Source organism: Hippocampus comes, unplaced genomic scaffold (genome assembly GCF_001891065.2).
Source record: "Hippocampus comes isolate QL1 unplaced genomic scaffold, H_comes_QL1_v1.1 scaffold317, whole genome shotgun sequence".
NCBI lineage: Eukaryota > Metazoa > Chordata > Actinopteri > Syngnathiformes > Syngnathidae > Hippocampus > Hippocampus comes.
The window spans coordinates 458,870-475,909 of NW_017805531.1; the positions used below are offsets into that span (position 1 = coordinate 458,870).

The 17,040-nt window shown below is 44.6% G+C and overlaps 1 protein-coding gene across 10 annotated transcripts in view; it reads right to left on the bottom strand.

Moving 5' to 3' along the window:
- Positions 1 to 7,307: 7,307 nt before the first annotated feature.
- Positions 7,308 to 17,040, bottom strand: part of tnk2b (tyrosine kinase, non-receptor, 2b) — a 29,352-nt gene continuing 19,619 nt past the window's right edge. For 6 of the 10 annotated variants that reach the window (XM_019877878.1, XM_019877879.1, XM_019877880.1 and 3 more), the window contains 12 exons: positions 16,707 to 16,826; positions 16,423 to 16,549; positions 16,107 to 16,253; positions 15,362 to 15,456; positions 14,890 to 15,084; positions 14,560 to 14,651; positions 13,746 to 13,868; positions 13,116 to 13,549; positions 10,530 to 11,654; positions 9,265 to 9,360; positions 7,906 to 8,036; positions 7,308 to 7,426 (listed from right to left, as the gene is read on the bottom strand). In XM_019877878.1, the coding sequence (XP_019733437.1) occupies positions 7,420 to 7,426; positions 7,906 to 8,036; positions 9,265 to 9,360; positions 10,530 to 11,654; positions 13,116 to 13,549; positions 13,746 to 13,868; positions 14,560 to 14,651; positions 14,890 to 15,084; positions 15,362 to 15,456; positions 16,107 to 16,253; positions 16,423 to 16,549; positions 16,707 to 16,826 (2,692 nt within the window). In that variant the 3' untranslated portion in view covers positions 7,308 to 7,419. Of the gene's footprint in view, positions 7,427 to 7,905; positions 8,037 to 9,264; positions 9,361 to 10,529; positions 11,655 to 13,115; positions 13,550 to 13,745; positions 13,869 to 14,559; positions 14,652 to 14,889; positions 15,085 to 15,361; positions 15,457 to 16,106; positions 16,254 to 16,422; positions 16,550 to 16,706; positions 16,827 to 17,040 lie in introns of those variants that run through there. The other 4 variants (XM_019877887.1, XM_019877885.1, XM_019877886.1 and 1 more) reach the window with 3 other exon arrangements.

A 17,040-nucleotide genomic window follows, 5' to 3' on the forward strand; every position in this document is an offset into this window, starting at 1 on the left:
AACGCCTTACTATACTGTGTCGTTTTTTTTCGGCTAAAAAAGCCTTACTATACTATGTCGTTTTTTTCGCGCTAAAAATGGCTTACTATACTACGTCTTTTTTTTCGCGCTAAAAACGACTTACGATACGATGTCATTTTTTCCGGCAAAAAACGGCATACTATACATGGTCGTTTTTTTCGGCTAAAAACGCCTTACTATACTGTGTCGTTTTTTTTCGGCTAAAAAAGCCTTACTATACTATGTCGTTTTTTTCGCGCTAAAAATGGCTTACTATACTACGTCTTTTTTTTCGCGCTAAAAACGACTTACGATACGATGTCATTTTTTCCGGCAAAAAACGGCATACTATACATGGTCGTTTTTTTCGGCTAAAAACGCCTTACTATACTGTGTCGTTTTTTTTCGGCTAAAAAAGCCTTACTATACTATGTCGTTTTTTTCGCGCTAAAAATGGCTTACTATACTACGTCTTTTTTTTCGCGCTAAAAACGACTTACGATACGATGTCATTTTTTCCGGCAAAAAACGGCATACTATACATGGTCGTTTTTTTCGGCAAAAAACGCCTTACTATACATAGTCGTTTTTATCGGGCTAAAAACGTCTTACTAAACTATGTCGTTTTTTTCGTCGAAAAACGCCTTACTAAACATCAGGGGTGTATAAGATACGGCCGGAACTGGCCTGCAAGGAGGTTTGATCAGGCCCGCAGGATAATTTAAAAGTGAAAAAATGCGCAAAAGACACAGAATGAAAATTTTTAATAAGGTTCAATTCGTGGAATATCCGCTCGGGGGAGACACTGTTTTGATCAAACGAAAAGACAACATTGTTTTGATCAGAGAAGAAGACAACAGCAGCCTCAGTCTGTCACTGAGACAGACCCAACACAACAAGCCTCATTTCATTTTTCAGAGTTGAAGGAAGACTGTTCTTGGGTCCTCCGTGCCACAAGAGGGAGTAATCTGCTCACCGCCAGAGTCCACCTTTGAGCACAGACCTGCAGGCAACATTTTTTTCTCTTCTTCCTGTTATTCGCAAGGTGCTGAAGTCAAACTTTGGGTCAGCCTGAAAAGTAGGAGACATTTACACTCGTTCAATGCACCATCATGACAACTTTTTTTTTTTCCCTCCCCCAGGCAGCAGGAAACATGATCGGCTTCCTGCTCTCCAAAGACCCAACACAGAGTCTATCTCCCTGATAAGTTTCATGCCCAACACATCTTTGTCTGCACAAGAAATTGACTTGCGTGTAACTCACGGATGCCTTTCCTCTCAGGTCAACACACCTGTCCCACGTTCTTCTCAAGACCTGACCACTTCACCGCCCAGCAACAAGCAGACTGCCATCCAACTTTTTCCTCTGCTTTTGTGATTGTCTACTCTGCAAAAGAAATAAAGCTTGATTACAAAGAACACTTCACTTGCCTGAGCGAGCAAAATCCGCCTATCAGCAATCGTCCAGGACGACTGGAAGTCACGGTCGCCATCCAAGGCTGCTGCGAGGAAGCTTCCTTTAAACCTCAACATGACGCCTTCATGGATTAAAAAAAAAAAGAAAAGAGAATAGCTGTACTCCTTGTGTCAACCTGTCCAGAAAGACGGAATGATGGAGACAGTCATACAGCGTGTGTGAGGGCATTCGAACAAAGTGTACAAATACACACAATGCCTGCACTTTCGGGGATCTCATCAGATAATTGCGTTCAACTTTCGATGACGGCGAATGCAAACACAAAGAACCGCCAATTTTCTTTTCAATCTGATTGATCGCTTCGTCTGCTCTCAGCGTGCGTGATGCCATGCTGTTACAAAGTGCCCCATTTTGAACGCAAAGTACGTCTGTAATTGTCACATTTGAATCAATAACACGAGTTTGCATCAAAATAAAAAGAAGAATGACATCAGTATTTTCTAGATCAGTTTTTTTCCCACCGAAGACAGTCGTACCAGTCATTTTGCGCCATACGGTGTACTCCAGTTTTTTTTCTGTTCCATGCTGCAGTGCTATTTTTTTGGAGGGGGGGGGTTGTTTTTTTTTTGGATGAGGGCGTTTTGCTAGGCTAATAGGTAGCGCACTGGACCAGCCACTCAGATTGAAGGGAACACTGCACACACTACTAAATGGAAGGAGACGTCACCTCACTTTGCTGCAGGGATATTCAGATTTTTTTTTAATGTGGGGGGGGGGGGATCATTTTTCCTCACAGCCAGCGGCTTTGAACGAGGTGAACGTTTATCAGCAGCTTTCACAGAGCAGCTAATGGCAAGCTTCTCCCTTCCCAGTTGTTTGGCCTCAACAAGGATCAGCGTACACTCGGTTGCATGTTTCGTAGGGAGCTTGAAGTCCTATTTTAGTGCGCAAGCGTTCTTGGTTTCAACTGCGGCGACCGGCATGTGAACATTTTCTCAGCGTTGGTTTGACAAAATAACAGTCAGGTTTTTCTTGTTGCAGATCAACCTGCAGCGCAGGTGTCAAACTCGAGGCCCCAGGGGTCAGATCTGGCCCGCCACGTCATTTTATGTGGCCGGCGAAAGCCGGTCAAACATGTCAACTTCAGAGGTGCCACTGTAAATTCACAAGTGTGCAAAAAGTGTTACGGGACTAACATTGAAATAGCAGTTGATAGTGAACCAAAGTGGGGTTTTAAAGAGACAATAATGTCCATAAACAAAAACCAAAAAAGCTGAGTGCTTACATGAAATCGCAGCCAGCGAGCTTGACAAGCAAAAGACTTCCTTTTTAACCGGGGGGGGGGGGGTGCATCGGGACTGCGGGCGGGTGTTCCTACGATCCAGTCGGGGATCTCTCCTTGGCACAGATGAGCGAGCCAAGTCGGGGACGAGACAGCTTGAAGGCCAGGATATAGAATGACGTGTAAGGGCCAACTTGATCCCTCCACACGTTGGGTTCCTCTCCACCGGTATGCACAACATCGATACAGACAATGTCGAGAAAACATGGAAATGTTGGTCTGGGGATGAATGTGACAGCAGCTTCGGTGTGTCTGACAGGAGCTGCTTAATGAATCCGCGGTTGGAATTTTTTTCCTTTCGCTGTCATTCTGTCTATTTTGGAGGTTGGGCTGCAAAATGAAATCCAAGACCCAACCTGTCGAATTCCATGAAAATCTGTCAAAGTATTCTCATGTTATTTAGAAACATGCACACATGCACACACACACACACACACACACACACACACACACACGATTCCCTTCTCGGGGAAGCATGGTTAGAATAAGCAAACAACATGGTGATTAAGATGAGACTACATTTGTTTCGAAATGCAAAAGGTGCACAGGTGGGCACAGCCGAATCGGCAGAATTGGTCCTCTGTGTCAGCGGTGGCGGGGGAGTCTCCTTTGAGCGCCCGCAGAAGCGGGATGCTGCGCGTGGGTCGATGCCGGGTCACTCATGGTGCTTGCTGTCACGGTGCCGCTCGACTTTGGCGGGACGCTCGCTTTTGCCTGGCTTTGATTTATTCTAAAAAAAAAAAAAAGTTAATCTTAGCGTCTTTTTTTCGCCTGCCTGGTATGATTTGTGCAAGTCAACACGGTGAAGCCACAAGAATAAACCACTGGTTAAATTATGACCCCAGAAAGGATGGATCCAAACAGTCAAGGGCCCTCTTCATAAATCACTGTGATCGATTGATTTTTTGCATTGGGATCGGACCAAGCGGATGCACCGCAATCAAGTGGCCCGTGAATGCACGTCAATTAAGGTGTCTGAACATTTGATCAATTTGCCCTACCGCTGCTGTAAATTGCGGCTTTATACGGTAATCCTGCCGCTTTATTCTCTTTAGGACTTCTAAGTGATGCACCGTTTTGTCGTTTTAATGGGAATTTATCCCCAACCATTTATTTCTGTGGCAGCCGTGTACTGAGCTGATGATGTCGCGCTAAGCTGGACCATTCTAAATATTTGCTGTCTGCAGGACGCGAGGCTTGGGAAAATGTTCCTTCTCACCCCAGGTTGTAATTGTTAAGTTTACACAAGGAAAAAAAAACATGATAGAGATGCGTATTTGTTAATTGCTTACCTGAATTGCGGAAGTCTCATCAGTTCTGTCCTGCTGGGGGGGAAGCTTTGTAAACGTTCAAGGTCAAGGCCAACAGCAATCTGCAAGCTGCATTCAGATGGCAACCAAAGCTCAGGCTTGCGACTGCTTTCAAGGAAATGCAAATCTGAACTGACACCAAAAGTGGAAGGAAAATATATACACCCTGTCACCAGTCATGTCATTTTCCGAACCTCCCGTGAAGAGAAAGGTTGGCGAAGAGAACAGCCAATTTTTGTTGCTGTTGCGCACAGGGACAAGCCGGCATGTCTTGTGTGCGTAGAGAAAGTTGCAATGCTCAAGAAATCAGATGTCAGCTACTTAACTCGACACGCTGAGGAGGATGCAAAGTAGCACGGGGATGAGAGGTGTGACTGGGCCTGAACTGTTATTCATTGATTGAGAAGATTAGATTACATAGTTGTGCTTTAAAAAAAAAAAAAAAAAATACTTGAACCCCTTTTTTTGTGGAATACTTGATGCGCCCCAGCGGCCTCCACATAAGTTGAGTTTGAGACCCTTAGAAGTATATGCCCCATTTCAAGTCTTCGCTTTCAGAATCGGATACTCTACTTTTAAGAGAGTGTAAAAAAACAAACAAAAAAACCCAAACATAATCCAGACAGCACAATCCCAATCAAGCAATAAATTCATGTTCCGTACAGATCAAAGATGACTCGAGGACAGAAGCGAGGGGGCGGGAAAAGATTCATAAACTGGAAAAGAGGTGGAAAATAATTAATTCTTTAGTAAAAAATACATCAATTCGGCATCAATTAACTCCCCATGAACATGTCTATCATCCGAGCAGGAAAAAACAAAACCATCTGTTCAGTTGGCATCGAAGGAAAAAAAACTGGGGAGCAAAAAAATAATTAAAATACGGGGACCAATGAGGCATCGGCAAATGCGAGGGGAGAGCTCGAAAAACACTGTCAAAAACATTGAAAATGTGCATCACATAACGTACATGACAGAGTTGTCAAACACCTGCGAGGGGCTGATCATCACAACGCAAGGTTGATTGATCTCAGTCCTTCAAAGGCGTCGACAGCAGCTCGCTTTCAAGACAAACACCACCGACATACCGCGGAGTGCACCAAAACGTCAGGCTGGGGAGAAATCCGTGTGCAAATTAATGCCAACTTCCTTCTTTTTTGAAAAAGGGACAACTTGCCACTCCAAACGCGTGACAGTGAATAAGGTATTTTACTTTTTTTTCCCTCCTTCTTCCGACGCGTCCCAGAGAGGCAATAATGGAAGCTTTCCGTTCCCCACGGCCGGACACGAATGGACGCGCTCGGTGGCCGACGCGGTTTCTACGGCGGCCATATTGCTCATGGGAGAACGTCTTGACCGACTCACTTTTGAGAGATGGCAACTAGCGGTGTTTCGATCGATCGGCCACTGGTCGCGAGGAGTTGATTTCCATGGAGAAGTCGGTGATCGGAATTATCGATCAATGCTTTTTCATTGCCGATCACAAAAACCGATCGCCCGTCGTACTTTGCAGATTGCAGCACGAATGTGTACAACGTAGCGCCCCCTCCTGCTTTACTTTAACGCTGCACGTTACAGACCAGTTACTTTATCATCATACGTGTTTTGAAATAATGTCCTGTTTTTAAGTAATGGAGGGGTGGAAATTTGAACAGAATGTTTTATTTTTTTCTGTGATTAATCAATTAATAGGAAAAAATAATTGACAGATTAATCGTCTATTTCAATAATCACGCTAAAACCGAAAAATGTGCAGAGAATCCATGTGATCGGAACACCCCTCATGGCAACAAATCGAGGGGGTCAGTTGGAGAAAGGAGGACGCGGGCATATTGTTTGTGTTTTGATGACCACATGAAAGTGAATTTTCGAATCCCCAAGACCTTGAGCGTCTCTTGATTTCCTTTTCTCTTTGAACAAAAGGGGCCCCGTATTTACCACGTTGGATTGAGCTTGATTGAAAAATAAATCTGAGGTTTCATCAGATAAATTGATGATGGCAAAAATACGGAGTGGAAATAAAAAGGCTTTATCCCTCCCATTCAAATGCCACGAGGCCCCAAAAAATCCTTTCAAAACTTTTTCTCCACCATTCATTTGACTTATAACCTGTACAATTCAATTGAAAACAAACAAAAACTTTTCAAGCCACGCCTGCCACCATTTCAAGTGTATATTGTTTTGTATTTAATGCCTTTAAAATAGTTTGGTACCCTTCACCTTATCGATTGCTACCTGTGAGCAATGATGAGATCCCTCTGATTCTGTGGAAGCTCTCGGCAGACGCTTGCGCTGTTAGATGGGATCATAATATAAAATACATCAAGTAATGAAAAGTCTCAATAAATAAATGTTAAAAAAAAACAGCTAATTGCAAAAAAACTTTTTTGGGCGAGGGGGGCTAAAACATTCATTTCAGATGGAACAACTTTAAACTATAAAGTACTAACATTTATGGCTGAAATGTTACTTAGCACAACAAACGTAAGTTGTTGTTTGACAGGGGACAACTAGGCCTGCAATCTCTGATTTTTTTTGTTGAAAATGAGTGAAATTCAATGTTCACGTGAGCACAAATATATATATTTTTACAGTGTTGTACTTGAACAAAGCTGTGTGGAGCACTTGTGGTTTGAAAGTAATGAGAGGAAATAAATGAGCTGCTATTATTGGGCGCGCATCGTTCCGGCAGACTTGGCAGATGAAAACCTTTTGAATCAACTTTTGGGAGCTCATTATGCGTGAATTCTTTTGACCACTGTAGCCACCCATCTCAACTTGGAATCGAACCCCCTGCACTCAGATACAGTGTTGATGTGTGTGGTATATCAGGTTTGGGGGGTTTTTCTGCTCAACTTTATTTTCCCGTGCAGGAGTTCATCAGCCAGTATTTGTCCTGATGTCCCTGTGCCTTTTTTTGTAAGACGAACCAAGCGGATGAATTTCTTGAGCAATGTGGCCTGCACACAGAAATCGATATCTGACAATTGAGAGGTGCGGTTTGACACTGTAGAGCATAGGTGTCAAACTCAGGTCGTGGAGGGCCGCTGTCCTGCATGTTTCCCAAGTCTCCCTGTTGCAGCACACCTGATTCAAATGATCAGATCATCAGCAAGCTCTGCGGAAGCCTGACATTGAACCTGTTCATTTGAATCAGGTGTGTTGCAACAGGGAGACTTGGAAAATATGCAGGACAGCAGCCCTCCAGGATCTGAGTTTGACACCTATGCTATAGAGATTTGGTTTAAGACCAAATTGCATAGTCCGAAGGGTCGCAAGGGATGGTCCACAGATGTTTTGGTGAGGATGAAGGAAGTTCCAATCAAAGTTCTGCAGCCCGAGAAGTTTCCTTACAGCCTGCAAAAATGAGGAAGCTTTGAATTAAATTGTGGAAAAAAAGAAAAAAGTACACAATCTGAAGCTCACTTCAATGGAAGTCACCCTGACCAAGAAACTTCAAACACCGTGTCTGATACAGCACAAAGACAATTAGATGACAATGGAACACATTTTCTGCACAACCCTTGTGCTTTCCCCCTACGTGTGCTCATAAAATCTTATTTGATACGACAACATAAAATAACCAACAACGACGGCACTCTTTCAAGACCAAACTATGCTAAACATGCACACGTTTATTCCTCATTTATTGTGCTGGGCAGTACTATTCCATTCCAGTCCTGCAGGTGGCAGTCATGTGAACAGGGGTTTAAAAAAAAAAAAAAAAAAAACAGCTGAAAATGTGTATTTGAAACTCAAGAATCACCCCGACGTGGGAGGGAACATTCTGCCCACACATGGTTCGCTAAAGTGGCAATGAGCAAAGTGAGCGGTACCTCTGTTGTGTTGCGGATCCGTAGTCATCCAACATGTGAGTACCGGCCAGCTCCAAGTTCCAGTCGCACGTCTCGAGCAGCTTGAGACACTCGGGCCGGCTCCTCAGACCCAAACAAAACAACTGCTCCACCTGCGGACAAACAAACAGACCACTGGTGAAAAAACTTGGGGGGGACGAAGAGGAGGCGCTTTTGTATTGTCGGACGTGACAACCGAAATAATCGCTTGCTTGCAGCACATCTTAAAACTGCTTCTACACAAGAATTGTTTAGATTGAATCCGAGACCTCTTGTTCACCTTTTTCTTTATCCTCTTAACTTTTTGCTGGTTATTAACAAACACGTAATTGCTCCCTGGAGTTCTTTCCGAGCCAGTGGCCACACTCACACACAGACCTTTCATTTTGAGTAAGTCGAGTGCACAGCAGATGACGAGAGAGGAGGGAGCGGCAGAGAGATTTGCAACCTGCTCATCGCAGCCGCAATGGCCTAATTTTCCCGCAAGGCTCAACAAAGCCCCGTTACAGACGAGGAGGAATCCACTTTGACAAAAAAGTGGCAAACATCAGCTTTCAATGATTGCTTGTTTGCGGTTACAGTTGCTGTCCATGAAAATGTTCTTCCTCGGAATGGCACAAAAGTTGACCCAAAATGCACCAAACTGCAAAGCACTTTAGCGCTAAGGACTGACGTTCCCTTGCTGCATCACAAACATGACCGCTATTACAAAGGACCTTTATTTTTGATGGATTATACCAATACTTGGATATCCTTTGGGACTTTTGTTAAAAAGTTTGCAATCTTGCGCTGTGAGGTGAGAACTATGACTGTGTCGTTATGGCTGATAATTTAACCGAGCGAAAACCATTCAAAACCCTGAATGACAGCAGCAATGCTCTCGAAGAAAAAGATTTGAGAAATTTATGGTTATCTTGTTTTTGATAACTTTCTGGAATAGCATATTGAGCTCCCACTGAATGTTTGGCAAGCCCAAATTGCTGCCCATCTTTAAAACTTGTCTTAAAACTCATTTTTATTCTTTGGTTTTTGACTCTGCATTAGACTTGATTTTTAGTTTGACCAGTTTTGTGCTTTCTACCGTCTTTGTTATTCATTTACTGTTTTATTGTTGTGTTAATTATTTTTGCTCCACGTACAGCACTTTGTTTACAGCGGTGGTTGTGAAATGAGAGGATTGCCCACAACTTCAGCAATTAGCTTTGTTTTCACCCCCCCCCCCATCCCCCCTTGAAAATTCTGGATATTCTGCAATAAAATGCCACTTTATTTATATTGTGCATTTCACAACAGCTGCAACGAAGCACTTTACATCTATTATTTATCAAGAAGTGTCCCTACCTTCAGATAATGCACAGCTTTTTCAATATTCCAGTTGTGGTTCTGGAGGGCAGTTTGGCACTCTTCTATCGTCACGCCGTGAACTGCCTCCTGCACCTGTGGGACACAATAAATACAGCCAATCAAGAATGAGAATGTACAATTTATCAATCGCACAATAAAAGATGAATACAAGAATCTGCCGGCACTAACTAAAGTATTGTTGTGATTAGCGGTGCAAGTACCATATCGTGAATGTAAGGGGGACAAAAATGACGCCATACAATCGCGGGAGGTAGTGGGGGTGCGTGACGGGCATCGGGGTTGAATCCTTCCCGTATAAATAAAGCAAATATCCAAGTCTGGAGGTGGACTTTGCCACCTTCACAACTATGTGACGTAACCCTATTTGCTCTTTGTAAAGGACAGTGAGCACATTTGGCTTCCTCCAGCGCCTCATCATGGAGAGGATTATAATGCAAGTAAACATGGACGTCGCTCGCGATCGACGTGAAACACGAGGTGCATTCAAACCCAGGTAATTTCAAAATCAGTGGAAGACTCCAACGCCTTAAACGACACAATATGTATAGAATGTGGGCTTTCTATCAATCTACTAAAGCCTTACCTTCCGTAGCAGTATAGAAGTCTATTCGTGTATGGCTTGTTTATAACAGCCCTCCAATATGGCCGCCGGTAGTGCATTGTGGGTAATTGCTAAAAGGACGGAGCCCTCTATACATGTCGTGAATTGTAGATTAATAGCGGAAGCTATGTCAAAGATGTTCTTCACAATATATGCTTTATGTAGCCCCACTAGTCCAAACACACAATTCAGATTATGACTGCGTTTGTGAAATAAGAATGAAGAAGCAAATTCCATTCATTTGATAAATCTTAGGGGGCGGCCATTTTGCCCACTTGCCTTCGCTTGAAAATGACATCACATTTGCTCAGATAAGGACCAATCACGGCTCAGCTTGCGACTGTCACGTGACCAATGTTATGATTTCAGCTTTACCACTGGAATACTACAGTATGTTAAATATTCAACTTATTGTAATATCGTATATTTGACATACATAATTATAAATATCATACTGAATTCAGCAACGTGCTGAACAAGACTATCAATGTACAGAAAACAATATTACTGTACTTGTCATTTCTTACTAGAATGCTTTGAACATCACAAAATGACTCCTTAAACACGATGAGATACAGTACTCTTCGTGATTGGCTTTGTCATTTGGCATGGCAAGCGAAGACATCTTTCATCGCCTTACCACTTTGACTCTGTCAGCTGAGTTTTCCGATGCGTTTGCCGTGGCACAATAAACGGTGCCCGCCGGTGCTGTCAAACTTTCTGTGCAAACACTCGTCCACGGTCCAAGATTGCTGTTATTGTTGGAGGACAAATGAGTCTTCAGCTCACCCAGTGGGACGATCCCCTGTCCCTGGGCCTGCCCCTGCAAAGTGCTGAGCACCATTGGTCGGACGGTAGCGGTGTTAGCTTGCCGTACGCGTCTGCCCTCCACAGTGCTGCCAGTCAGGCTCTCGGCCTCCCTAAAGAAGCGGTCGTATTTGTCAAGGTAGGGCGGCCTCTCTGGCAGGAGGTAATAGTGAGTGTTACTGACTTTTCGTCCGTCACGGACTATGGGGAGAATGCAGGGGCTCTTGTTTACAAAGTCCGTCCCCTGTGCCTGGATCACTTTGGGTGCAGCGTATTTGGGATCTGAAGCAAAGCTGTGCGTAGTCGGCATCAATTTACCTGGAGAGGTGGAGAGGTAGGAGCTGTAGGCGTGTGAGGAGTGGCAGGTTGTAAGGGCAAGGGACACGGTGGTGGGACTGGCAGAGTGGACTCTCTGCTGTGGGGAGCCCGCCTCCAGGCCTCTTGGGCTGGGAGTCCTGGAGCCAGGCTGTGACAAAGGTTCCCTCGGAGGGATTTGCGGTGGCCGGTCCTGCTCCGAGCTGGAAATGTCTTCGGGGACGTCGGCCGGGATCAGGGAGAGAGAGAGGTCCCTCGACCAACGAGCAAAGGAGTAGTCGCCCCTTTTTATTGGGCGAGGGGGAATAGGGACACGAGGGGGCACCTGGGGTCTGTCCTCAGCAGAGGACTGGTGTGCCTGCAGACGTGAGGATGAACTCTGAGATGTTGGCACATTCAGCCTCCTCATGCAATCATGCTGGAGTTGCTGGAATATTTCGGCAGATTGGGAGAAAGAGGTAGTCGGGCCCCGGCTGTGCTTGCTGGGGAGAAAGAGGTTATCGTCGAGGCCTGGTTTGTCTGTAACTCTGGAGACACGGCTCACACCCTCCACTTCCTGTCCAGAGGAGAGATCCTCCTCTGGGTTACGAACATTCTTCTGCTCGTCACTGTGCTGCCGCTCCGTGCCGTTGATGGAACTCACCTAAAATGGAAAGGAAAATGTATGTATGTGCATTGAAAAGTGTTATTAAATATGGTTCTATTATTCCGCAAGGGAAAAGTGTAATGAGACACATTTGTTTACTTTCTACATGGTGTGTTACTGATACAGACTTCAATAAACACCCCCCCGCACACACGCGTGGAGAAGAAATCGAGTCACGGCACAGCATGCATCAAGAAAGCGTTTCAGCAGGGCGGCTGCACAACAGTGAGCAATTAGGTGATTTATTTATTTTTCCTCAAGGGCACCTCAGCAGGGCTCAGGAAGCAGACTGGCATTCTTCAACAACCACTATAGACTTGGCATCGAGCCGCCATCAAGCTTCGTCATTACAGGCCGAACTACACGCGCCCAATCCAAAGTGCGAATAGGCCCTTGAGCAATGGCTTTGGATGCCGTGTTTTGTCCACTTTTTTTTTTCTAGGGTGCTTCACATTACTGTCAAGCAGAGGGGTGACAAAGTTGGCAGCTGTGTGAAAGGGAATGACTAAATGCCGGTACAGTGCTGTGACGCCCAATTCCTTTTCTATATTGCTTGTCCTGTGCAGCAGCCGCTCAAAGCTGACTGTGGGGAAAACTACATCCGGGACTAAACATATTCTACTCGTATAAAGTTCGGGCTATTGGGCTGTCGGGTGACATTTCAATAGTTAATGACAAGTGTACTGTATGACTTAATCACTGACAGTATTTTGGAGTTCCATATGTACATGTCGTCTGCCGTGATAGCGAAAGCAATGAGCATGTCTTCTCCGTCTTTGTCCCTCTGCTTGTTTCATGATAACGATACGAGTCAGGAGTATAACTTATTCGCTGCCGCGGATTAGATGATTAGTGACTTGTTCTGTGTTGACGGTGGACGCGAAGTGAATTTGCGGCTCCGCATCGTGTTTAGCCGGGTGAGCTAGCGAGCCGTAGCTCCAAGGGAGCATGAAATTCGCCATCCAGCTTCTTCATCGCGGACAGCAAGTTGTGCGAACAAAATGTGTTCAAAAGATTAGAGAAGGTCAAAAGTGAGTTCAGCCGCAAAGGTCAAAATGCATCTTAGGTTGATCCTGAAATTTCACCCGACATCCCGATATTCTTTTTGTTGAGTCGTGTATGGCCAGACAGCAATCCCACTACACCGTCACAAAGTGGAAAGTGAATCCATGCTGCGTGCACGCACGTCAGGCAAGTTAAGCACAACGGTATCGGGACTGTGACATCCACACGCAAAACTCGCTGCTGTCGTCATGCAAAATGTTCTGATTCGGAAATGTGGTGTCGCTATGTAAAAGCGACCTTGGCTGGTTGCTGTGGAAATGGCAAAAGTGGCTTTTTGCCAGATTTTGTAGTACGGGTCTGATATAAAGGAGGCTCTTATCATTATTTCGATAACAGCCTACGTGTACTTCAGTGACACTCATATATGGATTGCGGGAACATGTCCTACCGCACCTCCATATCGTCTTCATCTTGCGCTACATCGTCATACGCCGGGGGCGGGGGTAAGGGCCGTGCATCCCAGTCCATGACCGGCGTGGGGTGAAGAGGGCGGGGTAACGACTTGGAGGGACTCTGAGGAGGTGTCCGATCCAAGAGATTCTCTGCTCCCAAAGCCAGCTTTGCGAGACTGGGGATTGCAATTTCAACCACAGGTGACGGGGAGGGTGTGGGCGAGGGCGAGTCTTCCCCAAAGTCAATGAGGGACACTTCTCTCCAGGGGTAGTGGCTTGACTCAAATGTCTTGTCCGTCCCCTGTTTGGAAGAAGAGATCCAGGCCGTTGGTCTAAGTTTGAGGCCTTTGACGGAGCTTGTTTTCCGAAGTGACCGCCTCTTCGGTCCTGCATATGTAAAGTCCTCATCCCGATTCACCGCATCGTAACAAGGCTCTGAGGAGAAACGTGTAAAATAATGAATGACTTTTGGGGGACTGGAGGATGAGTTCAAACCACAAAAATGCATCGTGCACAGCAGGGGCGCCTGATAGCAGGGTTCGGTGTTGGAGAAATAGTGATGGAATGGAAAATTAAAGTCACACCGCACAACAAGCAAACGAGAGGAGAAAAAAAAATACATCAAGTGTACCTTTGAAGAGTGGAGCTAGAAGGGAACAGAGAGGGCAGGAGCAATGGGTGAGGAGCTGCTGAGAGAAACCAGACTTACTCTTGAATAGCACTGCTGGTTGAGGAGGGCGAGGAGGAGACTCTTCTGGAAACAAAATACAGCCACCGCCGTGCAAAGAGTGAGAAGGAAAAAAGGGACAGCAAGTAGGTCAGAAAAGATGCCGTTCAAGCAAGTCAAAGAAAAAAAAAAAAAAGCACCTCAAAGTAAAAAAAAAAAAGGATATTCATGAGTCGAATGAATAACAGCAATTTGACAGGACCCTTGGACATGAATATCACGATAGAAAATATCTTCCAGAAACTTACACTGGAGAATCACATGTAAGTAATAGAAGTATCAGTATGATTCACCGGGGCCTCGAGCAGGTCAGATTGCTCAACCATCCGACCACGTTCGATCCCGCTCGTTCTCATTAGGATTCCATTCACATCTTGAGACAATTCAAGATCTTCAATTAGCCTACCACGCATGATATGGGAATGTGGGAGGAGGGCAGGTAACCCCGAGAAAACCCACACGAGCAAGGTATGTCTCGACTGTGACCCAGATTTGCATCCTGCTGACATAAACTTGCATATTTTTTTTTTTTTTTTTTTAGTACAAAACAATATCGTTTCAGCCATGACAAAGTAAAACAGCATCAATATGATCAGGAACCGATCTATCAACCTGAGCTGCTTTCGGCTATCCAACCCTGAAAAAAATCCAACCAAAGAAGGGACAGAACTGAGTCTCCAAAAAATAAGTGATGGTCACGACGAAATCATTTACTCACTTTTAGCTCGCCCTGGTAGCTGAGTGGGCCGAGCTGCACTGAGGTCCAAACCAAGAACATCAGGAGGATCCATTGGATTCCCAAGATACAACCTGGTCGGGAGAGGCGGGAGGGGGGGGGCAAGCAAGAGAGCGTTAGATGAGCAAGCAGCTTCTCTTGTAATGAGCTACTGCCATCTACCGGTCAAAGTGTCACAGTGTCACTTGAGTAGTCAATTTCCTGCTCCACAGCGCATGTCATAAGAGTATCGCTTGTGTTGAGCAGCATCTCTTGACCTCATTTCAAGTGAAATGTTAAGCCAACCGCAATCAAGCAATAAGCGGTGTTTACTCATCAATCCTGTCAGGGAAGCCCCAGCATCGATGAGGATCGGCATCTCCGTGGCCCGTGTGGATGAAGCTGTTCTTGAGCGGTCGGCTGATGTCATGATCGGACAAACCCGCCGCTGAGGTCACCACGTGCCTGGGAAACGCTCCCACTTTCAGAGTGCGCTTATTCTGACCTCGCCACCAATAGTTCTCGGCTCTGAAATATTACCAAAAAAAAAAACAAATCACAATGAAACTAATAGATACATTTTCTTCACAGATTAACAGTGCAACATTTCTATGAGATGCTCGAAGAATTAACCACTAATGACAAAGATAGCAAAAAAATAATAATAATTCAGGCCTTGCATGATAACCTCCGATTAAATTCGCTTGAATCAAACGCAAAAGCAGACAAATGACCTCAGAGGCTGGATCTGCACTATCCCGTGTTTTCACGTATTCGACACCTGAAAGGACAAAATGGCTCTCACCTGCCGTCAATGATTGTGATGACATCATCAATCTGGATCAGCAGCTTATCTTGCTCATCAAAGTCGTGCAGTGCGCACATGTCCGTGGGCATGCTCTGAAACGCAAAATATGCATTTCGGACACAAAGGCAAACGAGCAACACAGTATAACAAGGCATCGCCAAAAGAGAGCATCACACTGGGAAATGGTTTAGTCATGGCAGATATCGCAACTAAATCACTTTTATTCATGTGGGTTTATTCATTGAGTTATACTGGATGTGTGTTATTTCCATAAATGGCGGATCCGTCACTTCCTGTGTGTATTCGACTTTGTGACATATGCGCTTGACTGACGGCTACACTTTGGAGAGCATCAAAACGCTGAAGATTTCTAAATAAAGATATGAATAATAACACCATCTAATGACATAAATAAAAAGACAATCATTAACATGCAGAAATTTAGTGGGGGGGGGGGAAATTCCCGCTAAAATAATAAAAGTGTTTATTATGGTCCTATCAACTAATTCAGGTCTTTATCAAATCTAAAATTCGGCCCTGTGAATAATGCCCTATATTTTAACAAGTGCTTCAAGAGATGTCCACTAGGTGTCAGTAAAGTTCAGTTTATGTCATGCGGAGCACCAAGATGAGCATTTATGTGACTTTTCTGTGGTATGGTTGGAGTGTATGGATCACCCAAGCAAATAAGCAAAGTGTGTTCTAAAGCAGTTGCTTCAAAAAAATAAAGTGGCCACTTTACTTCAAGTAGGAACTCCCGCAGGGCTACAAAAGTAGGTCTGTCATCTGATTTCTGTGCCCAGCACTGCAACATGACATTGTAAATATCCGCCGGGCAGTCGTCTGGCATCGGGAGGCGTTCACTTTCCTTATCAATTTTATGCAGTATCTGGAGGAGGAGGAAAAAAAACCCGTTGTTGATTAAATATGCAAATGTCTGTTAGTATTTAGGTACCGGGAACTTTTGAGCCACACTTTCATTTATTTCACTCAATATTTATTCGCTGATCATATTGACCGCTCGATTGAAATGCTCGGAAATGCGTGCGTGGGTGTACCTGGCTCCCATTGAGGCCTAACCAAGGCTCCTGGCCATGTGTGAACATCTCCCAGAGAGTCACACCAAACATCCACGTGTCAGTGGCGTGAGAGAAGGTTCTGGTCTTGAGGCTCTCGGGGGCGCACCTGCAGGACAGAAAACAACTTATTTTCAACGGCATGCACACAGACAGGGAACAACAGATTAGCAAAAAAAAAAATAAAAAAAACAAACCCAAACAAAATGATTTTTTTTTTTGGAGAATTAAAGTCGAACAAATCAGGTAACTCCCAGTTCACTCACCACGCAAAGGGAACCTTTCGGTGTTCCTGCATGACATAATGCTCATGATTGTTCGGGAGTGACCTCATCAGGCCAAAATCGCCGATCTTCACTCTGTGGGCTGATGTCAGCAGGATGTTCCTAAAGAGACATTTTCACCCCCGTAACGCTGCATGTTAAATAACAACAAATGTGCAAGATAAAGTTCTACATGACTGTGAACATTTCTTTTTCTTTAAGATAAGATAAGATAAGAAAACCTTTATTAGTCTCGCAATGGAGAAATTCCCAATTCACAGCAGCAAAGTTATGAATGGAAGAAGTAGAACAACAAAATATAGGAGCTGCTGGAAAG